The 26,507-nt window shown below is 44.7% G+C and overlaps 1 protein-coding gene across 4 annotated transcripts in view; it reads right to left on the reverse strand.

The window, feature by feature from the left end:
* Nucleotides 1-26,507, reverse strand: part of ADGRB1 (adhesion G protein-coupled receptor B1) — a 399,558-nt gene that overhangs the window by 101,465 nt on the left and 271,586 nt on the right. For all 4 annotated transcript variants that reach the window (XM_083144946.1, XM_083144947.1, XM_083144948.1 and 1 more), the window contains one exon: nt 22,946-23,072. In XM_083144946.1, the coding sequence (XP_083001072.1) occupies nt 22,946-23,072 (127 nt within the window). The remainder of the gene's footprint in view (nt 1-22,945; nt 23,073-26,507) is intronic.

Genomic DNA, 26,507 nt, shown 5'->3' on the forward strand with positions numbered 1-26,507 from the left:
CACAGTTAGTTACTAACACCGGTCAGAGATCATTATCCCCTCTATTTACGTAGGGGTGAACAAAATGTTCCCAGAAATCAATAAAAAATAAAATAAAAAAGAGGATAATTTCTATATTGCTCTAGAACACTGCTACCCGGGGAAGTTGCCTATACAGCCTTAGCGTAGTGTAATTACAGAGAACCAGGACACCTCTCGCTATCACCATGAGCTTGCTACCTTCTGTAATCAACACCCCTCCTGTATACAACACTTCACATCATACAGATAACATAGACAGATGTATCAAACTAGACATTTACCAATAGTGATGAGAGGCAGGTGATTCATTAAATGTCAAAACACGGATTCGGTATGAAATCCCGACGTTCAAAATCCCGACAGGGTCAAAATCCCGACATTTAAAATCCCGACATTTAACATCCTGAGAAGGTCAAAATACTGACATATAGAATGTACAGGTGAAACAGTGACTTTCGGCCAACAGGTCGCGAGGTCGAAATGGGTTTTTCACAGTTTTTTTACCCGAATGTCGACACAGTCGACATGGACACAGTTGGAAGTGAACCGCAGCCCCTCGCTTGCTCGCTTCCCTCACATTGCTTCGGGCACTGTGCCTCGCTGCCCTCTGCACACTATTTTATTCTCCCACCATGCCCTAGTGGATGGTAGGGCATGAAATACCGCCTGTCAGCACATGTCGGGTCAAAAAAACAGTGAAAAAAACAATGTTGACCTCGACACCTGTCGACCGAAAGTCATGTTGACTGTTTCACCTGTACATTCTATATGTCGGTATTTTGACCTTGTCGGGATTTTAAATGTCAGGATTTTGTCCTTGTCGGGATTATAAATGTCGGGATTTTGTCCTTGTCTGTATTTTGACCCATTCGGGATTTTGACCCTGTCGGGATTTTGACCGTCGGGATTTCGTACCGAATCCAACAATACTACTACTAATAATAATAATAATTTTCCATGCCTCTGTACAAGGGTGAGATTTAGAGACCCCCACCCATCTATCAGGAAGGGCCAGTGTAACCCTCACCATCTCCCCTGTAATTACCTAATAGATTATCACGTTACACCCGCGTCTCACTGTCAGGAATAGGAGGGAGGTGGATGGGATGTGTCACCAGCATCTGGCTCTTATGTGTCATCTACTGTAGTTAAGATATAACATTGTGGAATGAGATTGTACTTATGTCCGTGCTCCTCTGCGTTACAAATGATCACGCGTGGGGGGAGACACAAGTGTGAACAGCAGGTAAGTGATTTACAAGTCAAACAAATGCAAATTCACTGATTCTCTGCACACAGCCGAGCGGGCGTTCGGAATACACTGCGGCTTTATCTCTCCCCGGATCCCTCCCTGGGAAAATATAGATGTATATTACAATTCCACATAACCATCCCAGGTCTGAGACCCCGGGAAGAGATCAGCAGGGATCAGACACCGCAAATCCCCCCGGAGAGACTCACAGCCCACAGAGATGAAGGAAGAGGCAAATCACTGTGGTGTAAGGAGAAGATCAGGCCCAATAATGAGGTTTGGACACAGACAGGATTATTAGATCTGCAGTAGTATAAAATATTAATCAGTATGGTTCCAGGCTCAGCGCTGACGGACGCTTATCAGGGAGAATACAGTTCCCCGTCTGTCCGTGGAATACAGAACACAGTTCTTTGTGTGAAGTTGCACTTTAGTCTGTCTTCAATTCAGGTAGATGGCTAAGAAAGGGATATATATATATATATATATATATATATATATATATATATATATATATATATATATATATATATATATATATATATATATATGGGTGACCAGCTCTTGGAATACCGATGCCAGCATCCCGACAGGGGTCAGGTAAATATTCTTACCCCTCCCCCTAAGATTAGCCCTCCCTCGCTGCAGCGTAACCCCAAACACTCCCGCTCCCCGCAGCCTGACCCTATCCCTTCCCACTGGAGCCTAACCCACCCAAGCTTAACCCCCCCCACCCTAAGCTTGACCCTAACCCTCCTGCTACTGCCTAACAGTAATCCCTGTACCTTGCAGCCTATACCATCCCACCTCCCCCTCTTCTAATTGTCTAACCCTAACCCTCCTTCCCCACAGCACAATCCTAGGGATTGCCATTAGTGCAGTTGCCATCAATGTTTGCCATCGATGGCGATACTGCAACCGGCCATCGATAGTAATAAACTATGTGATGGATGACCATCGATAGTTTTACCTATCGATGGTCATTCATTTTGTTTCACCGATTGACCTGTGGACCAATCAGAATGTGAGGGCAGGGTTTCATGGGTGGAGGGGGTGGAGCTTACTCCAGGTCCCGTCACTTTGGGAAAAAAAGCAAAACATCGGTTTTGCTGTGCCATCGGTGGAAGTATACCATCTGGCTCTCCACCCTTGATGGCAAAGGTATTCAACATCAGCCATAAACCATTGATGATTTCAAATTATCGATGGTCGATGCGCATCCCTACCCAATCCTAACCTTGCCCCTCCTAACCCTCCCTATAGCCTAAACCTTAATCCCGCGCAAGTGCCTAAACCTCCCCCCTCCCCCTTCCTAACCCTAACCCACCCTGGCATACTTATGTCCGGCATCCCAGAAGTCTAAATTCCGTTGCTGGCCTCACCGCACTCCATAACTATTCGCTAACTGGGAAGTTACCTGGAGTTACCTAACCTAACTTACTAACACATCATTTGTGGCCAGTCCGCCATCTGTTAATAGTGGTAGCCACTTATTTAGACACTTGTTATAGCCCATCAAATTGACAGCTTCTGCATTGTACGTTCAATTTGAGCTGGGACAGTTTTTACTGTCATATTTAGCTATGACACATTTTAGCCCACAAATTCCCCATCCCACCCCCAGCCCCTATCTGCCCCTACCTCCAATCTCTGTCTTCACAGCTCCCTCTCTCCATAACCAGCAAGTTTAAAATCGATCAGTTTCCCTGGATAAATTACTTTTACTTTCTGTTTTGACATAATTTAGCACACAAAGGAGTAATTTGGTCCGTCCAGTGGCCTCTAGTGCCCACTGGCGTTACTTCACCTACCTACCTTAACACTTTTGTTTGTATTGCTTTTTTGTATCCTTTTATAGGCTACCTCGACCCTCGTATAGCATCTACACAACACGACTGGCATAACCGGATCATATACATACTACAGTATGCTCGCAAGAGATAAAATATAATCAACCTGATCGCAAGTGACATCACTGTCACATAACATTGCTAGGAACCATCCCATATACGACACCTCCCGCTTCAAGGCCCAAAACTCCCACAGCCAGTGATCCAAGGCCAAACAACCAAGTGCGATGCCACCCAACGCGTTTCATTTCTCCAAACTTCATCACAGTGCTGATTACCTGAGGATTCTATGATTGCATTCAGGTAAGCACCACAACCATTGAGTAAAAGCAGACACAGCACTGGCACTTTGTAAGCAAAATTTGACATGCATACTGTATGAAAATGGTCTAAGTCTTTATATATACACAGATGTGCCCTCGTACATGTTTGCTGCAGTTACGCCCCCGCCCCCCTGTATCTGTCAAGGCTTTCATCTCAATCCCGAGTTCATTAGTATTGGTATACCACAAAATAATTGATGATATTAATGAAAACGAGAATAGGTCATGTACTACATAATAAAATAAAGGAATTAAATCTTAATTCCTTAATTATCCTCCTGATGAAGTCAAACTGTAGACAAAACGCGTCGGGTATCATTACATGACCCCATGACCTAGCAGTTCATTGTAAATTTTATTGTGCTGTTTTTGAATAAAAACAAACAAACATGCAAACACACGTGACACACAGATACGTGTGTGCGTCTGGCGGTATGACAAAATAATGTAAATGAGATTTAATAGCATTGCAAATAAAGAAGTAAGAGAGGTCTCTAGGGAAATATAATGATCGCATCTCTGATTTATCCATTAATTACTTTTTCTAATAAAAACATGAAGAAGTTTAATTTTGCAATGAATTTAGAGTGCGCTTTAACACTAACTTTATTAATGTGATTCTGTTCCTCCTTTCTCTCCCCATGCAGTATATACAATATATATCTCCTGATAAGATGCTATCAGTGCAATACTGATGTTCTAGCTGGCAGAGAACGCGGAACCCTAAATATAGGCTACTTTATTAGGAATTAGTGTTGTGCCTAGAACCCAGCACTGCAGCCCATTATATTGTATATACAGTATTTATTATCTGTCTCAGGCAGCGCCCAGCTCTGTTCCATAAACCAGTAACATCTGGTAACATCTGGTAATCTTCCCTAAGATCCTCTTGGCATCTCCATCTCTCTATCAGCAGCCAGCAGGAGAAGATGCACATTTGTCTTGTCTTACGGTATCTTCTGAGTCTCCATCGTTATCGCCCATGATTTGGGGGTTAACGCATCACCCCACCCTGCGCTAATCTCCGCCCGAGCCGCAGTTTCCATATCGCAGCTCTTGGAAGTTTGTTTACACCGTTTATTATATGTACTGTAACGTCTTATTCCCAAAGCCTCTGTCTCCCATTAATCCCGTAAGAGGATAAGCTGGAAGCGAGGGGACGCCGGTATATCTCCACAGCTGGGTTCTGGATTCCGCGACTTGACTGGACATCTGTTTTTTTGGGGGGATTCTCTCTGTATATCTGAGAAACCTGCCTGTTTTCCTCCTTTGGAGGTGACGGTGTCCTTTATATGTATTAGTTGGTATTTATAGAAGCATCTGAATGAATCAACAGTTTGTAGCATGTTATAGCCAGATAGAGGTTACAGAGTGACCAGAGGTAAAAAATTCCACTCCAACTGTGCCAGCGAGACAGACACCGCCCACAGCTGTATTAACCAGACAATAAGGGGTACATTTACCAACATGGGATAGGATGGTGCCCAGAGCAACCAATCAGATTGTACTTCTTATTTATTTAGAACCTAGAAGATAATAGACAGAATCTGGTTGCTATGGGAAACATCCCACCTTCAATATAACTCCTATCTTTACCCCTAAGACCTAGGGGGCTAAAAAGCTAAAGACACAAAACTTCCATCCCGTCAAAAAAGCGGCTTCAACACCATGCGCGGGCCAACTGATCGAATGACGCGTTGATCGATATTATGTGCGGCAAATAATATTTATGGATTTACAAGAGTGAACGCAATGCGATCGACTGGCGGCGGGTAGCAGTGTAGCGGAGCGTGCGGCAAGAGCCCTGGTGGTGGAGCGGGCCCCAGGAGGGCTGGCATTCGGTGGTAGTCAAATGCTGGTGGCAGAATTTAAAAAAAAATATTTAAAAAGACTTAGCAGCCTTCTGGGTGAGAGAGAGAGAGCCCAGCCAATCAGCGGCTGCCTGAATGTGAGAACCAATCAGAGGGCCACCCAGTGTTTTGAATTTAATTAAATTTTTTCTGCCGCCCACCTATGTCTACAGTTGCACACCAGCCCCCCTGCTGCCTGGGACATAGCAGAAGTGTATGGGGTACATAACTCTCTCTGCACATGTTACATCTGCCCCACCTGCATTAGAACCTGCATTAGAATCAGGCCCTATGAGTGGGTGACGGGTACCTGGATATAAGGATGCAGAAAAGGCTTTGTCCTTGCAGGGTCACATTAGCGCACTTTGGTAAATCCTTTTTACTGTCTATATTTAAATTCCTCTGTAATAGTTGAAAACATTCCACATTGAAGGCTACTGTGGGTTCAGACAGAGAATGAAAGCGGCCTCTCGTCTGAATTATATATACAATAATACAACATGTATAGTTAGTCTCCCCGATCTATAAACCGACAATATCCCATCTATTCAGTGCATCGTTCCCTGACCAGTAAAGGGTTAAACCTCTCCGCGTTGTGACGCTATAAATGCACCACTGCGGCAGCACAAAGACACCATGTAACAACCGATAATAAAAGGCCAGCAGAAACAAATTGTCTTCCTCTGATACATCTCAATGGAGTATTCTGTCTGAAGCCACATTATTGAATTGCCATCGATTCTCCCAAACTTCCCTGAGCTCTCAATGTGCCATATGGAGAGGAAAAAGGATTTACTGTGGAGCTGCTCTGCTCGGCGCAGGGGAAAACAATTATATTTCAGTCGATCAGAGACTTTGTTTCACTGCGGCAGACTCGGTCCTAGATAGCCCCTCGGAGCAGGGGTTGGATGATGTGTTCTTTACAGGAGGGAGCGGGGCACAAAGGAGTTGGGGCATCAGACACTGAGGAGTTGGGGTCTGTCGCTTACTTCGTGCACATGAAATATGTCGACAAGGCGAAGGTTTAGAGAGTCAGAAGGTTAACAAACATTAGGCTGACGAGGGGACAATCAAAAAGTCGACATGAGTTTTTCAAAAAATTTTTGGTCACAAAAAAACGTGACCAAAAATGTGACCTTCTCATTGTCAACCTAATTCTTGCTTTGACCTTCAGACCCTGAGAATATAAGAGAGCAGTGATTACAGCGACTGATTGGGGCGCACAGGAGCCGTCATCCAGCCTCCTGTTGTTACAGCTCTTCTCATAACATAACCTGGAGTTAGTCTATTAGTTCCCAGCACCGACGTTCCTGTATTCCCTCTGCAGAACAGAAGCCCCCAGAGAGTCAGATGTAACTGCCCCCGGTAATGAGATCCATCACATCCCATTCAGACCGCCGGTATCACTGCGATTTCCCTGCATTACCCAACATTTCCCAGCGTGGGTCACAGAATAGTCTCACGCTGCACCGATAGCTGCTGTGATAGAGGTATAATCCCAGTGGATCTGTTCCAGATAGCTGTCAGGAAACAAACAATATTGCAAATACCAAGGACGCAACTGGTAGACCTGGAACCGGGATCCATAGGAAGAGGATGTCAGACCTTGTACTGAAACGGTACACATTCAGAAAGAGGGCATGACCTCGCGAAAAGGAGGCGTGGCATCACAAAAATGGGCGTGGTATTACACATTATACCACACACCGTAAGCCCATTACACATTTTAGCAAACTCCGTAATACCCATTACACATAAAGCCACACGCCAGAATGCCAATTACACACAAGGGGCCTTATTCTAGTTCACTCTTTCTGACAAAATCCTTCTTAGATGGACAAAACCATGTGCACTGCAGGGGGGCAGATGTAACATGTGCAGAGAGAATTAGATTTGGGTGAGTTATTTTGTTTCTGTGCAGGGTAAATACTGGCTGCTTTATTTTTACACTGCAATATAGATCTCACTTTGAAGTAAATCCCCACCCAAATCTAATTCTCGCTGCACAAGTAACATCTGCCCCACCTGCAGTGCACATGGTTTTGTCCATCTAAGAAGGAATTTGTCAGAAAGCGTGAACCAAAATAACCCCCAAGGTCACACACCGTAATGCCTATTACACATTGTGCCACACATCATGATGCCCATTACATACTATATAACATACCGTAATGCCCATTACATATTGAGCCACACATCATGATGCCCATTACATACTATATAACAAACCGTAATGTCCATTACATCTTTGACACATAAGTGCCGTTTAGCTACATGCTCATTGCTAGGGGGTTCTTGCTTGATGCCAGGGGCTTCATTATGCTAGATGCCAAGGGGGCTGGAGGGAGTGAATTTCTCATTGCCTCGGGGGAGTGAAATTGCTTGTTGCCGGGGGGGGGGGGGGTTGCTCGTTGCCAAGGGGGAGCCGCTGGAAGCACAATATTTAAAGAAATGACAGCCGGGCAGAGAGAGAGCGGTCTGTGCGCTGCCCAGCTGTATAGTCAAAGCAGCCTCAAAGAACCAATAGCCGCTCACGGTCCAACAGCTAATCAGGAGCGGTCAACAAAGCCACCAATGCCTCTCCTGATTGGTTCCCGGTCCAGTGAGAGAATTGAAAATAGCGACGGACCAGGCTGCTTTGACTATATACAGCCGGGCAGTGCACAGACTGCTCTCTGCCCGGCTGTCATTTCTTTAAAAAACGGTACAATCAGTATAGTTTTTATTTGCCGGTACAGACCGTTCAAAACGGGTACTGTACCGGCAAATTCGGTACTGTTGGAGGGTATGATGTGAATCTTCAAAGGGACGGTATTTTATTGCAGTTCCAAAAATATTCCCGTGGCCACTAGTCTATGGGCGTTCCCATGGGCACCTGGGCGAGCCGATGCCTGCCTGGGGCGGGCGCGGCTGACGTTACAGGACTGAGGATCAGTAGCAGCGGCTTCTGCTCGGCAATAGACTTCACATCGGTTATCGCATGAGAAAGACGCTTCTCCACTTGGTAAATATGTTCCTACCTGAAATCTGAAATTCACCAAAGAACCCAGTAGTTGGGTGTGGTACAAAATGGTGACATTGAGGGGTAAATCTACCAAGATGAGAGTTATATTGAAGATGGGGTGTTGCCCATAGTAACCAATAAGATCCTAGTTTTTATTTAATGTGCATGGCAACGGGCAGCACATCAAAAGGTCGATGTCAGTTTTTCACAATTGTTTGAATTTTTTGGACTGTCGACTTTTTCATGTGTTGACCTTTTCCATGTCAACCTTATGTTGTCGACGTATTGACTGTTAATCTAGATACTGTTGACGGTCGACCTGCTGTATCATCATCATGTAACATTACACACACAGATCTGCGTCAGTGTTATGTAGACGATCCTATTACATGTGTGGTAATCCACATTACATGTACGGGCACGGATGCAGAGGTATATGTGTACATGTGTTCTATGTAGTAAGCTTTAATGCAATTAATTAATGCCAAAGACACTGGCAGCAGTACCGCCCCCCCTCGCCCGTCTGTGCCACCCGCTGCCCATCACCAGTTTGTTCTTTACTGGTCTCACGTGGAGGATTCTGACATGTAATTAGGGCGTAGAGGTGCCCCAGGACACGCCATATGCTCTGCGGTGATTATCAGGATGACCAACAGCAGAAACGTGCTACATAATCATATATAACGTTACTGCGTTACTGTACTGTACATTATAGGGATATTATAGATGACACAAGTGCCATATACATAACCTTACTGCAGTACTGTACTGTACATTATAGGGATGTTATAGATGACACGAGTGCCATATACATAACATTACTGCAGTACTGTACTGTACATTATAGGGATGTTATAAATGACACGAGTGCCATATACATAACGTTACTGCGGTACTGTACATTATAGGGATGTTATAGATGACATGAGTGCCATATATAACATTACTGCGGTACTGTACATTATAGGGATGTTATAGATGACACGAGTGCCATATACATAACATTACTGCAGTACTGTACATTATAGGGATGTTATAGATGACACGAGTGCCATATATAACATTACTGCAGTACTGTACTGTACATTATAGGGATATTATAGATGACACGAGTGCCATATACATAACATTACTGCGGTACTGTACTGTACATTATAGGGATGTTATAGATAACACGAGTGCCATATACAGTATAACATTACTGCGGTACTGTACTGTACATTATAGGGATGTTATAGATGACATGAGTGCCATATATAACGTTACTGCAGTACTGTACTGTACATTGTAGGGATGTTATAGATGACACGTGAGTGCCATATATAACGTTACTGCGGTACTGTACTGTACATTGTAGGGATGTTATATATGACACGTGAGTGCCATATATAATGTTACTGCAGTACTGTACTGTACATTGTAGGGATGTTATAGATGACACGTGAGTGCCATATATAATGTTACTGCGGAACTGTAGTGTACATAATAGGGATGTTATAGATGACACATGAATGAAATATATGTTACTGCGGTACTGTACTGTACATTATAGGGATGTTATAGATGACACATGAGTGCCATATATAACTTTACTGCGGAACTGTAGTGCACATTGTAGGGATGTTATAGATAACACGAGTGCCATATATAATGTTACTGCAGTACTGTACTGTACATTGTAGGTATGTTATAGATAACACGAGTGCCATATATAATGTTACTGAGTTACTGTACTGTACATTGTAGAGATGTTATAGATGACACGTGAGTGCCATATATAATGTTACTGAGGTACTGTACTGTACATTGTAGGGATGTTATAGATGACACATGAATGCCATATATATATATAACATTACTGTGGTACTGTACTGTACATTGTAGGGATGTTATAGATGACACATGAATGCCATATATATATATATACATATATATATATATATATATAACATTACTGCGGTACTGTACTGTACATTGTAGGGATGTTATAGATGACACGAGTGCCATATATATAATGTTACTGCGGTACTGTACTGTACATTGTAGGGATGTTATAGATGACACGTGAGTGCCATATATAATGTTACTGAGGTACTGTACTGTACATTGTAGGGATGTTATAGATCACACATGAATGTCATAAATATATAACATTACTGTGGTACTGTAGTGTACATTGTAGGGATGTTATATATGACACATGAGTGCCATATATAACGATACTAAGGTACTGTACTGTACATTGTAGGGATGTTATAGATGACAAATGAGTGCCATATATAACGTTACTGCGGAACTGTAGTGTACATAATAGGGATGTTATAGATGACACATGAATGAAATATATGTTACTGCGGTACTGTACTGTACATTATAGGGATGTTATAGATGACACATGAGTGCCATATATAACTTTACTGTGGAACTGTAGTGTAAATTGTAGGGATGTTATAGATAACACGAGTGCCATATATAATGTTACTGCGGTACTGTACTGTACATTGTAGGAATGTTATATATGACACTGAGTGCCAATGTAGTACACAGGAATGGGGTGCCAGGCTGACTTCATACTGATCACTGATATACACATTATAAATAGGAGGAGAGCAGCTAAGCACAGGGACCACTCAATTTATTGAATCTATCTATCTATCTATCTATCTATCTATCTATCTATCTATCTATCTATGTATCAATGACTACAGATGAATACACAGTAGACAATATAATTTACGATTGATATGGTCAACGATTTCCCTTGAACTCCGAGGGGAACAGTATAGTGTATACACATTGAACGATATCATTACGGTATTGTTCTGCGATGTCACCAGGCCCGCTGAAGATGCAGTCGTTGAAAATATCAACAGCATTATATCATACATACAATGGGAGATGGGGGGCGCCAGGAAAGACCAGTGGGAGTTAATTGTTAAAGTTACAGTGCATATACACTGGACAATATACACAATATATCATTAACAATATCGTTATTGATCATATCGTTAGCAATATATCATCTAATGTGTATGCACTTTAAGTTACAGATCTATGTGTGAGCCTTTTGTCACATGACAGACAACAATATGATAACCCAATATGTTCCAAACACACCTGAGCATGTCCTTGTCAACCCTCGCAACAGCGCAGCATAGTCCATTGGGTACTCTTTACCTAGAAGGGCGCCCGCTATTGGAATCGCGGGCGTCGGGGGTAAAAAATTGCGGCCATCGCGGGTAAATCGCGGGTACATTGAAAACGGGTGCCCGCGATGACCGCGATTTTCCCATAGGGATCAATGTTAAAAACGGTGATTGACCGCGATTTTAATGTTAAATGCCTCAATGCCCGCGATTTGGCCATAGGAATCAATGTTAAATGGGCCACAGAGCCCTAATAGTCACCGTGAACTCTGAAATGGCCCCCACAATTGTTAACGCCACCCCACAATCAACGTGAACCCGAAGCGTGGCGAGCGCAGCGAGCCCGCGAGGGGCGGCGGTACGCGTCCTCTGACCTTTTCATGCCCTACTATCCACGTCGGCGTGGAGTTGAGAACAGAATAGTGTGGCGAGCGCAGCGAGCCACCGAGCCCGAAGCGTGGCGTGCGCAGCGAGCCCCGCGAGGGGACGCGGATACCTTCACAGGTAAACGCGTCCCCTCGCGGGCTTCACTGGTGTCCGCTTTTCGCCACGGACACCTGTGAAGCCCGCGAGGGGACGCGTATAACTGTGAAGGTATCCGCGTCCCCTCGCGGGGCTCGCTGCGCTCGCCACGCTTCGGGCCTCGGTGGCTCGCTGCGCTCGCCACACTATTCTATTCTCAACTCCACGCCGACGTCGATAGTAGGGCATGAAAAGGTCGGAGGACGCGTACCGCCGCCCCTCGCGGGCTCGCTGCGCTCGCCACGCTTCGGGTTCGCGTTGATCGTGGGGTGGCGTTAACAATTGTGGGGGCCATTTCAGAGTTCACGGTGACTATTAGGGCTCTGTGGCCCATTTAACATTGTTTCCTATGTAAAAATCGCGGGCATTGAGGCATTGAACACTACAATCGGGTCCAATCTCATTTTTAACATTGGTCCCTATGGGAAATCGCGGCCATCGCGGGCATCGCGTCGCACCCGATTTTTAGTGCATTCGATGGTCGCGATGGTCACGATGGTCGCCCTTCTAGGTAAAGAGTACCGTCCATTGCACTTTACAATAGGAGACAAACTGGGTATTTACAGACAGTCAAAGGTATGAGGGCCCTGCTCGCAAGCTTACAATCTATAGATCATTTACACTTACAGGAAGTGGAGAAATAAGAAATAAAGGTACTTATGTATTATCTGGACTCCCATGTTAAATGCACCCCATTTTTTCATACCCCTACTATCCAACTACGCATGGAGTTGATTTTATATAGTGTGGCGAGCGCAGCGAGCCACCGTGCCCGAAGCGTGGTGAGCGCAGCGAGCCCCGCGAGGGGACGCGGTCTCATAAGAAAAACGGGAGTCCAGATATTACATAAGTACCGAAATAAGTCTCAGGCTTTTTATGTGCTACAACCAGGGCTATTTTTGTGCAGGCTCTAGCAGGAACTGTGGCCCTTATTCTAGTTCACTCTTTCAGACAAAATATTTAGTAGATGGACAAAACCATGTGCACTGCAGGTGAGGCAGGTGTAAAACCCCACCCAAATCTAATTATCTCTGCACAAGTAACACCTGTCTCACCTGCAGTGCACATGGTTTTGTCCATCTAAGAAATATTTTGTCAGAAAGAGTGAACTAGAATAAGGGCCACAGTTCCTGCTGGAGCCTGCACAAAAATAGCCCTGGCTACAACTGAAGTTGAAAAAACAGTTGAAGTTGCAAAACGTTCAGCCCTGTTGTGATTTGTTTCTTGTTCCTCCGCGTCTTGTAAGTTTAAACGAAGCCGCACATCACTGAAGCTGTTGTGAGTACTGACGAGGACACGCTCTGGTGTTTTTGAAACCCTGTAGAAAGTTTTTGCTACAGGGTGCATTACATGACGTAAAACCGTGTTCACTGGGTACCAGAACACGGAACCGGAGTCCAAGTGATAACATAAATCTTGCCTCAAGGCAGCAGCAGCGCACACAGGGGGCGGGGGTTATGAGTACCCAGAACCCCCCATCCTGACACATTTCAGCCTGTTTCTCATCCATATTACAGAGTTGTGGAGTAGGGAATGAGCCGGGACACAGACGCCTCTGTTGCGTCAGCTGTTTGCTTGTTTGGGCCAAGTTTTTATTCGGTTAGTCCCCAGTAGTAATCAGGAGAAAAGCTGCTCTGCTCCGCACTCCTTCTCACATCATTAGACAAAGTAAGAGGCAGGGAACCCTGCTGGGTCTGATTGATGATACATACATGTGTATTCAGCTTCTCTGCTCACTCATAGCTCCTTCCTTCTGCAGAGGGAGGAACCATCCGCAGCCAGGCCTGGTGAGCAGGGAGCGAGCCCGGATATGACAGGGACGGGGTTATGGAAGGTGATTAATACCACCTGGGGGACTTGCTAATGAACACACAAACAAACAGAATTAAGTGGCAATGATAGCAGGCGCTCTATGCAGAAAGAAGGGGGATCGGTTCCATAGCAATGCTATCTGTGGGAAGAAATATTATTGCAGGGAAGAATCATCCCCATCGGCCAATCCCGGCAATGACTGAAATGCAGCTTCTTCTGGGAAGGGGGGGATGCACGCTCTGTTGGGGGGGACGCACGCTCTGTTGGGGGGGGGGGGACGCACGCTCTGTTGGGGGGTACAGCATACACAGAACTCACGCAAGTGGGGTTATTCTGATTCACTCAGAAAGGCACAATCACTCTCTAATGGACAAAACCATATGCACAGCAGGTGGGGCAGATGTAACTTGTGCAGAGAGAATTAGATCTGGGTGGGGTTTTACTTCAAACTGATATCTACATTGCAGTGTAAAAATAAATCAGCCAGTATTTACCCTGCACAGAAACAATAAAACACCCACATCTAACTCTCTCTGCACAGGTTACATCATCCCCACCTGCAGTGCACAAGGTTTTGTCATTTAGAGAGTGATTGCGCCTTTCCGAGTGAACCAGAATAACCCCCAATGTACATTAAACAGATAAATAGACTACACTCTGTGAGTGTGAGCTCCAAGTTCACATGTCCGTCTCCATAGGCGATGTATAAACCGAGTTAGCAACAACCAGCGCGTTTCATTAAGGAAAGAACTTTCTCTCTGCTGCATTTTACACGTCATCCAAAGAGAATGGAAATGTTTCTGCTACAATATAACCGACGCAATTGAACAAAATGACATTTCAAAACCACTGCGCAATTGCAAAATAGGTGTCAATCAATTGCTTGTTGTAACCCATCTATCAGGACACAGGACGTGCTCATGTTTCATAGAGCACCAAGTTTTGGGGGATTCATGGATTTCCCCATCTAGATAAAGAAGTGTCCGGCGTGGTCTTTCTGATTAAAAAGGGCGGAGCTATTATTATTGAAATTGTCTAAAGATGACATCAGCCACCAGCCCTGTCCTCGACCCAGAGCCCGCAAATATAAGTCAGCATCCACTGTCTTATATCTGCGAGCCCAGGAGAAATCACACCTATATCTGCAGTCATGCCACACTCAGGGTGCGCCAGAGACTCTGCCAGACCTGGGCCAATGTTTCTTGTTTGCTGGGAAATGCATCTTAGTCCCAATGCAATGCTTGGAGAGAGATAAAGTGAAGTGCGATACCGTACTAGTCGATCAACATCTGTCATGTACCAGCCAATCAGCCAATAATCTGTCATGTTAAAGGCTGTGTTTGGAAAATGACAGTAAGGAGATGATTGGCTGGTACTTTACCTCTCTCCGATTTATCTCTTCCCCTGTATGTGAAGCACTATGGAACTTGGTGTGGAAAATGCCTGGTGTAACTCTGTATACACATTCAGGACTCAGCCGCACACAGATGCACAGGTGTCACATATCAAATCGGTTTCCTGGTGCATCCTAGTCTCATCGCAATGAGACTAAGATGCATCTTTGTATGATAGATTTGCTGGCGCTACCAGCGCAGAACCGGGTCGTGCTGATGAGGACACATCTGTAGCCAGGCCGGAAACAGCAGAAAGAAAGATTAAATATAAAACATTACAAATCAGCTTGTTCCCAACACTCCCAACAGTAATAATACTGAGAGCATCCCCCGGATACATGAAAGCAGACGCAGCAACTAGGAAACGTTCCGGCAGACGTAAACCACTCCCGCTATGTATTCCTATTAATAGGCTAGAGATCTAATAAAACCTACTGCAAGACATGACTTATAATATACACACATTATAGGTCTAATTAGAGACTCTATTTAAAATAATCCCTCAGAGTTCACCCACAGACTAAACTGTATTCAGCCTTTATTTATATGGCACTAATATATTCTACAGCAGCCCATGCTGTCGACATGCCCGCTGACACGTCTGCCGACACAGATCCGATGCAAGCCTCCCAGGAATGCCTATAACTTTTACAGGTACCTTTTAGTTACATTTCGAGACTACAAACCCTCAACGCCCTTAATGTACTTTGGACCTGTCTGCAGACCAAGGGCCTACATCTCCCGTTCCATTCCCGGCCACCTAGTCATAACCAATTGCGGGTCTGGCGTACACATCGTCAGAATAAACTAATAACAATACACAACGGACCAAATGCTAGAAGCTATTGTTAACTATCGAAGGGTTTGGAAGGCAGAGCTCAGCTGAACTAATATTCCTGAGAAATCATACTGATAATTCCCTTGAAACTAACAAGGAGCAGCCAATCATTTCATTAGGAACCAGTGACATCACGTAGAAAGCAGCCCATAATTTAATTAAGAACCAGTGACATCATGGAGAAAGCAGCCAATCATTTAATTAGTGAAAAGGGACATCACTAAAAAAGCAACCAGTCATTACATTAGGAACCAGTGACATCGCTAAGAAAGCGTTTACAGTAGGTATTTATATTTCAGTAGGTTCTGAAGATGAGGCAGTGGAGGCAACTATCGCGTTTCACTACCTGCTGTAGCTTTCTCGAAGGCGCTCTTACCTCTCTCACCTTTGAGAAAGCTACAGCACATAGTGAAATGCGTTAGGTTACCTCCACTGCCTCATCTTCAGGACCTACTGATTGTCTACTCTGTGGAGTTGACTTATTCTCCTAACCGCCAACTTTAAAAGGACTTAATTATGCTATCACCCACCCTTGTCTCAAAAGTGGGACCCTCAACATGGATATCCTCCAGTGTCCTACTTCATCTACAGCCACCCCTGTGAGAGGACACTTGGTTCCAGTCGCATTGGGTCAGACACTTCACCAACCCTCCAGCGGGTCAATTGGAAAGCGTACACCTAGTGAGGAGTGGGCCATTTCACCCTTCCTTTATAGGGTTGACGTTACAAAGCAATTTGGGTAAAGTGCACTTACAGTACCTCTTGTTCATGTGACTACCAGCTACTTCCAACACTGTATTCTCCATGCTACTGAGGTCCTGAGATTGTGTCATACTTTATTTTATTTATTTATTATTACCAATAATGTTTTGTTATTTTCATCATTTTTCATAATTATTATATATTGGTGTTTTATATATATTCTTACCTAGTAAACATTATTTACCCAAGTTGTTTACTATCGGATCATCAGCGCTGCTATTTTGTGGTTTCTTTTTATTTTGTAATTCAGTAGGGACTGACCTCCCCTACTCCATAGCAGCAGCTTATTGGAAATCACCTCACATCACAGGTGCCCGAATATATTGTTAACTGAGTATATTTTCTTCTGTGTGACCGAGAAGACTTTCATCTCTCATACATTGACAATGCAGCTATAAATTATGAGCATACAACCATTGGTGGATTGGGGGCTACTGTACTGTATGGATGCGCTATGGATGCGCACTGCATCGCACATAATTGAATCAACCCCTGTGTAGAGTGTTTTTTGCATGGTGTCATGGCAAAGGGTGATATTTGCAAAACTTAACGGTGGAAGTGGACATAAAGCGGCACTAACATTAAGGGGGAAATTCATTGTGGGGAAAAAAATTGTATTTTCATATGAAAATACGATTATTTTTTTTGGCGTATTTGTATTTTTGGCATTCACTATGCCAAAAATAAGAACTTTCCTATTCGTATTGGTGGGACATTCGTATTTACATTTACAAATACGAATGAATACACCATCGATAGAATACGACAGAAATCACCATTCAAAACAATGGCCGGCCAAATACAGCAGGAAAATACACTTTATTATCCTGTCGTATTTGGCTTTAGCCTGCACGGATCAGTCAGATCCGTGCAGGCTTCAGTGTTAAAAAAAATAGAAAATTAAATAAATAAAAACGGCGTGGTGTCCCCCCCCACAGCCGTAACCAGCACCAGGCTGAAAGAGCCGGGGCTGGTAATAAAAAAATCAGGAAACCCGGCAAATAGGGGTTCCCGGATTTTTTAAAACCAGCCCCAGGCTCCAGGTCCGGGGCTGGTTCCCAAAATACGGGGGACAAAATGACTAGGGGTCTCCCGTATTTTAAGAACCAGCCCCAGGCAAAACCAGCCAGCAAGGTAATGTCACAGCCGGGGTACAAGTATTATATAAGTTCCCGCGGCCAAAACATTAACCCTACTGACCAGTCAGCCTGTCCCCAGTGGCCACCGGGCTGATCAAGATAGGTAAGTATAAGTATGTGTGGGCTTTGGATGTATTAAAGTTTTATTTTTCATGTGTCAGTGTGTGTGTTTATTTGACTATTTTTCATACTGTGGAACTACAAGTGCCAGCGGGCCGTTTAATGCCCCGCATGCTGGGACTTGTGGTTCTCAAGTCCCAGTTTGCGGGGGAGGCTTGCTGGGACTCATAGTTCCACAGTATTAAACAATAGTTTATTCTTTTTATTTACACAAGTTCATCAGCCCGGTGACCACCGCCCAGGGGCACAGCGGACAGCAGCAGGCTTCAGCCTGGTCAGGTAAGTCCTGGAGGGGGTATCCCTTTATTGGGGGGGTCCCCACTCCCCCAGGGCCCCTGGCCAGGCTGACTGGTAGGTAGGGTTAATGTTTTGGCCGCAGGAACTTATATAATAAGTGTCCCCCGGCTGTGACATTACCCTGCTGGCTGGTTTGGCCTGGAGCTGGTTCTTAAAATACAGGGGACCCCTAGTCATTTTGTCCCCCGTATTTTGGGAACCAGCCCCAGAACTGGAGCCTGGGGCTGGTTGTAAAAAGGTGTGGGGGGGACACCACGCCGTTTTTTTTAAATTTATTTCCCTATTTTTTTTTTACACTCTGCAGCCAGATCCGTGCAGACTGCCTGTACGAATTTGTATTAGCGGCCGTATATACGAATGTTTACACCATCGGAGGGTTACAAAGCAGTCGTATCTGACTTTGTATATTCCCCTCCGGAACACGACTTTGCATACGGCTGAAACAGTCATATGCAGTCCTATTCATTCGTATTAAGAATACGAATACGAAATTTCGTATTCGTATTCTTAGTAAATTTCCCCCTAAGGGTCAAGCCTGCGGTCATTGCAAAATATGCGTATGATGCACATTACATAGAAACATATATAACCCTTTCAGGGCAATGTCCGCCATGACGTGATCTACCTCCTCGTAGTGTCGTATGCCTGCATTCTGCCGACGTGTTGTCTTATTACAGATGCCAAGTGTTCATCAATGTTCTCTCACTGTAAGTAAATAATTCCCAGATTTCCTTTTGGAACCAAACCAACCAAATCAAACACTGCCTATGAAATGAGTATATTAAGTCAACAATGCGTAGATTAAATCCAATAGGTCAATATGAACACAGTCAACACTGAACAAGGGTCGACACAAGTAAAATGTCAACACATGGTTGACACATGAGAAAAGGTTGACATGCAAAAAAAAGAAACCCCCAAAAAACTCCCAATAAACCTTTCCATGCGTCGACCATAGCCATGTTGACATTTTGCTTGCATGTCGACCATATTGTGTCGACCTATTGACGGTCGACATATCCATTGTGTTTCAGCCACCCGGATACCCTATGAAACATTCACTTCATTTCTAAGGCCCGATCCATGCACACAAGTGTCCTGTATCTTTAACCGCAGATGTTGTTTCCATGGCAACGTGGGGGGGGGGGGGCAGCTGTATTAGTAAGTCTAATAATAGCCAACCTTCATTTTACAAGACTTTGTACAGTTTGTGCGTTAGCGGTTTATTTACTGAGACGGTGTCAATCACTAAGCACAATATGCCGACAGAGGTGTGTTACACAGCGGCGCTGGAAACACTGGGGCCCGGAGCCCCCCTTCCCTATTCCATCGCACACCCCGGAAAGGCACTTCATAAGCTGCATAGACGATACCAAAATATTTCTTTCAGCCGGGGATCCTGGTTGGCAGCAGGAGAGGGTCACACGCAGCCAGCGCAGGCCTCCGCATGATAAGAGGCCTCCAGATGAAATATTTACACCAGCACCAGCCCAGGGATATCAGCGCCATAAACAGAGCAGTGTCTTCATTCATTCATGATAACATCATCAGTGCTCACATCCCAGGATGGACCGCAGCCACTATCCGTGCCACCGCCTGTCTGGACACCCACCCGGGCCCTTTCACCCCCATGGCAAAAATAAGGACTACAAAAAATTTTCATTTTCTAGATTTACACAGGGGTGGGGGTGCACATAGTATCTTTGGTACCACTAATATCCTGCATCATATAATAACTAATACAATATAACCACTGTGGCACAATGTAGCAATGACTACAATATAACCACTGTGTCACAATGTACCAATGACTACAATATAACCACTGTGTCACAATGTACCAATGACTACAATATAACCACTGTGACACAATGTAGCAATGACTACAATATAACCACTGTGACACAATGTAGCAATGACTACAATATAACCACTGTGACACAATGTAGCAATGACTACAATATAACCACTGTGGCACAATGTATCAATAACTACAATATAACCACTGTGGCACAATGTATCAATGACTACAATATAACCACCGTGGCACAATGTAGCAATGACTACAATATAACCACCGTGGCACAATGTAGCAATGACTACAATATAACCACTGTGGCACAATGTAGCAATGACTACAATATAACCACTGTGGCACAATGTAGCAATGACTACAATATAACCACCATGGTACAATGTAGCAATGACTACAATATAACCACTGTGGCACAATGTAGCAATGACTACAATATAACAACTGTGGCACAATGTACCAATGACTACAATATAACCAATGTGGCACAATGTAGCAATGACTACAATATAACCACTGTGGCACAATGTAGCAATGACTACAATATAACCACTGTGGCAAAATGTAGCAATGACTACAATATAACCACTGTGCCACAATGTAGCAATGACTACAATATAACCACTGTGGCACAATGTAGCAATAACTACAATATAACCACTGTGGCACAATGTAGCAATAACTACAATATAACCACTGTGCCAAAATGTAGCAATGACTACAATATACCCACTGTGGCACAATGTAGCAATGACTACAATATAACCACTGTGTCACAATGTAGCAATAACTACAATATAACCACTGTGGCACAATGTAGCAATGACTACAATATAACCACTGTGGCACAATGTATCAATGACTACAATATAACCACTGTGGCACAATGTAGCAATGACTACAATATAACCACTGTGACATAATGTTGCAATGACTACAATATAACCACCGTGGCACAATGTAGCAATGACTACAATATAACCACTGTGTCACAATGTAGTAATGACTACAATATAACCACTGTGGCACAATGTAGCAATGATTACAATATTACCACTGTGGCAAAATGTAGCAATGACTACAATATAACCACTGTGGCACAATGTATCAATGACTACAATATAACCACTGTGGCAAAATGTAGCAATGACAACAATATAACCACTGTGTCACAATGTAGCAATGACTACAATATAACCACTGTGGCACAATGTAGCAATGACGACAATATAACCACTGTGGCACAATGTAGCAATGACTACAATATAACCACGGTGGCACAATGTAGCAATGACTACAATATAAACACTGTGGCACAATGTAGCAATGACTACAATATAACCACTGTGTCACAATGTAGCAATGACTACAATATAACCACTGTGACACAATGTAGCAATGACTACAATATAACCACTGTGTCACAATGTACCAATGACGACAATATAACCACTGTGGCACAATGTAGCAATGACTACAATATAACCACTGTGGCACAATGTAGCAATGACTACAATAAAACCACTGTGGCACAATGTAGCAATGACTACAATATAACCACTGTATCACAATGTAGCAATGACTACAATATAACCACTGTGGCACAATGTAGCAATAACTACAATATAAACACTGTGCCACAATGTATCAATGACTACAATATAACCACTGTGGCACAATGTAGCAATGACTACAATATAACCACTGTGGCACAATGTACCAATGACGACAATATAACCACTGTGGCACAATGTAGCAATGACTACAATATAACCACTGTGGCACAATGTAGCAATGACTACAATATAACCACTGTGCCACAATGTAGCAATGACTACAATATAACCACTGTGGCACAATATAGCAATGACTACAATATAACCACTGTGGCACAATGTACCAATGAGTACAATATAACCACTGTGGCACAATGTAGCAATGACTACAATATATCCACTGTGGCACAATGTAGCAATGACTACAATATAACCACTGTGGCACAATGTACCAATGACTACACTACCACTGTGGCACAATGTAGCAATGACTACAATATAACCACTGTGGCACAATGTAGCAATGACTACAATATAACCACTGTGGCACAATGAAATTTTTTAGAGAGAACAGAAACATCATCGTGAAATATATATTTGATGACAAACACAGTAGATGCCAAAAATAAATAAATAAATAAACAAATACAAAATAACACTTCATAGGCCAACGCTGTGGCAGCAGCAAATCAATGTTGTTTCCAAACTAAGACACTCTTTGAAGATGGAAGGAGGGGGGATAAGAGGATGGGGGGGGGGGGGGGGTCACACTAGTTGTTTAGTCATTTATCTTTTTTCTATTTTTACATTTTCATTTGAAGAATGTTTTTTCCTTTGTTTTCTTTTTACTGAGGACACAAGAACCCAGATAAATCCTCGCAACCTTTCACCTACGGCCGCTGCGCAAATTGCTAACCCTGCAGCTCCCTGGCCCCAATATTCTGACGGCTGCACCACCTCTCTGTGGCCCAGGGGGCCAGGGGCAGGATGGACGTGGGTTTAAAAGGCACACTGTATCGCCAACATGGGCACAGTGTTCCTCACCGTCACTCTGAGGACAGGGGGGGCTGTTAACGCCTTCACAGCCACGGCAGCCTCTCGCAGTGCGGGGGGGCTGCAGCTTCACACCGATTCTACAGGCTCTGACCCCACTGCAAGGTTACATGAGGGGGGGGGGGGGGGAGATGGATCCGGCTGGAAATGAAAGCTACGGAGACGGGGGGGGGGGGGAGGTAGAGGCACTTACCATGTCTGTACTGAGCTGGGATAAAATGGCGAAGCTGGATAAACGATCACAGGAGCATTTCGTACGGAAGGAATCCACTGGGACTGTACGACAGCCTTTAAAAGACCAGGCACCGAGATTAGAGGATCTATAAGGGGGAAAGAGAAGAGAGAAGAGGAAAAAAAACGGGAATGATAAATACAGGGGATGGGGGAGGAATCAGCTTTGAGCGACCTTATCAACATAATCTGCCGTGGCTATATATAGATCTATGGAGGATACAGAAGAAGGGAAAACACACACACAGATATTATAGTGTAAATACAGCAGGACATACCAGATTGTTATAGATGCTATTGGGGGGCTGGCTCACGTTGAAGTCTATAAAACACACACACGGTGGGGATACTGGAGAGAGGAGGGGAGCCGGGGATTACAGTGAAGTGAAAGGGTCTAGGAGGTAGCGGGGGGGGGAATGAATGGGATGTGATGGGGAAAGATGCTAGCTGCGAAAAAGGGTCTCCAGATCTCATGGGGGGTGGGGTGGGGAAATGGACGCATGCAAATCGATCAGGTCGGGCTGAATGGTGTTGTCTGGACGCCGCTGCATGTGTAGGGAGGGCGGCTGGAGCAGGGATGGAGGGAAGGGGGGAGCTGCAATTGACAGTCGGAGCAGGGAGAGCGAGAGAGAGAGAGGGAGAGAGAAAAGGAGAGAGAGGATCTCACACACAAGTTTGGGGGGGGGATGGGAATACTGGGATGGGTACAGTAAATTTACTGACATGCAATTTAAAAATTAGGTCACAATTTGCCTGTGTATGTAAAAGAAGAGGAAATAAATCATTGTGACTATGAAGCCCGCGGGGTACTTTAACATCACAGCTGTGTAAGGCTGTAACACCCCCCCCCCACCCCACTCCCCCTCCTCTTTATACCTCAGCCCAGGACATGTAGTAGTATTACATACAGAATGGGGCATTATTAGCATTCATCGCCTAATTGTTCCCTGCACTGTATTACTACAACTATCACAGCGGTAACATTCTTCTGCTGAAAAGAAGAAAAAAGGAAAATAAGAAAAGAGAAGAAAAGATTATTGAACGTTGCTGGCAGCCTGGGGTTTAGCCGTCCACTGTATAGGACAGATGTCCACGTCGCCTCAACTCCTGGGGTACCAGACACAACTACACCCCATGGGACTATACGCCTCCAGTCTATGCACCCCACATGCCACAATGCTGCTATAAATAAACTAAGGGGCCCAGTTATTAATGAGTGACAACGCTCGTAGCGAATAAGCAGACTCGTTGCAGGACTCCAGACAAATAGATCCCAACTGTCAATTTTCAACTCACTCACAACGTTTTATCACTCATTGATAAATGAGCCCTTAAACGTAAATCGTAATGGCCCCTGTGACATATCATGTACTGGCGATTACATCGCTGTACGGTAAAGCCATGTACTGTACTGTACTGTACCTATCTTACATGGCCGATGGTTTATCCTTTATATATAATATATTGTATTCAACTATAGAAATGCTCTTCTGGCGTAAGGGCCTGATTCATACCCAATCGCACGGCTGCTAATAATCGTAGCCCTGCAATTAGGTGTACACCGCACCGCCAGAGTGGAATTCCGCCCCGTGCAAACCTGCAAATTGCTTAGCACGGCTTGCGAAAAGTAGCTGGTTCGGGGAATCACCTGCGAATCTGTTCGCAAGCCACTCACCATATAATGATTCCCCAGTGTGTGCAGTCTGTGTGTAGCCCAGGACTTACTCAGTGGCTGTGATAGAATCAGGCTGATCGGGGGCGTAGCTGAGGTCACATGACTTCCCCTCACACACCTGGGCACGCCCCTCACCATATAATGATTCCCCAGTGTGTGCAGTCTGCGCGTAGCCCAGGACTTACTCAGCGTCTGTGATAGAATCAGGCTGATCGGGGGCGGAGCTGATGTCACATGACTTCCCCTCACACACCTGGCCACGCCCCTCACCATATAATGATTCCCCAGTGTGTGCAGTCTGTGTGTAGCCCAGGACTTACTCAGCGGCTGTGATAGAATCAGGCTGATCGGGGGCGGAGCTGACATCACACAACGCTTGGACACGCCTCCGTTTTCCCTGACACTCCCAGAAAATGTCCGGGTATGTCCCCCAAACGCACCAGTTTTCTGTCAAGCACCTTGCGAATGGCCAGCGATTAATAAAAGTAGCAGGATTTCATTGCAGGAAGGCCTCACACACACACACACACGTGTACTAACAGCCATAAGCATGCACAGACTATAGATAATCGCTAGGCCTGCACAATATGCAGCTATGTGATCAAGTCTAAATCAGGATGTAAATGCAGTATTCATTCTGCTACGTGGCGCATATAATTTTAATCAGCAATCTTTGCTTGTGCGTCCTTTTGTGAATCAGACACATTTCCTGAGGAATAAAGTTAACAGGAAACACATTGGTGTAGTCGGGGTCTCTGTGCGAATTCCATAAGTGGGCAAAGCAGATGCCCGGGCCACGCTGTCTAATCGCAGCACTTGGGCAGCTCCATCCGGCCCCCTTGTCTCAGAGAGGAGCCTCCTCCTGTAAGTGTGTAGATCGTTTGGCCGACAGCGTCTGGTTCGACAGGCAAAAGTTCGATGTGTGAAAAAAGTGGACAAGCATTAGGTCAACATGGGCAAAATGTCAGCAAAGAAAAGGTCGACATGGGAAAAGGTCGACGTTGATTTTTCATATTTTCACTGTTGAGATAGGACGACATGAACACTGTATTCTTGTACGCCTGCGCTCGCCATGTGTCGGAGCCGGTGCCGCGCTGCGGTTATTATGCTGTTGGGATGGTAACGTTTTCTTTTAAATCATGAAAAACTCACGTTAACCTTTCCCACGTCGGCATTTTGCTTGTGTCGACCTAATGCATGTTGACCTAATAACCGCATACGTCCTGTAATTAGACATAATAACCCATAGGGGCTGATTCAGGATCGAATTCGCCCCGATGTTTGGGGTCCGCACATGTGCAATCCCAGCAGCCAACTGTTGTCATGATTTACACTTCGCCGAACCATTTGCTGCGGAGAGGGAGGGCCGGAGGCGGACCAGGGGAGCGACCAGCAGTTTGTGTGCCGATGCCTGTTGGGGGGGTGCGGTTGATGTCACATGACGTCAGCCCCCTCCCCGTCTTTGGGAGATAGTCCGTTTAGACTGACTTTTATCATTCTCTCCCCCTCAGGGGGGCAGTTGTTCAGTGGGGTGGCATAAAGCCGCTTGCTATCAGCAAACAGCCGCTGCTTAGCGAGCGGTAGTGAATCAGGCCCAAAGAACCAACACCCCAAATCTGAAACCATTCCTAACCCTACAACTACCCTGAACTTAACCAGCAACTACAATATTCTGTACAAAGCCTCATTCTAGCCCTGGAATCTGTATACACTCAGAAGTTCCCATTGATCTTTGCTGTGGGACACTATGCCTTACAGCAATCCTGCAGGCTACCTCTTATTATTTGTCTGTGGTGAGGCATCCTGACAATACTTTACATGTTGGGAAATGCTACGATCAAACCGGATC

The sequence above is a fragment of the Crinia signifera genome, chromosome 5 (assembly GCF_055691185.1).
Source record: "Crinia signifera chromosome 5, ASM5569118v1, whole genome shotgun sequence".
Lineage (NCBI taxonomy): Eukaryota > Metazoa > Chordata > Amphibia > Anura > Myobatrachidae > Crinia > Crinia signifera.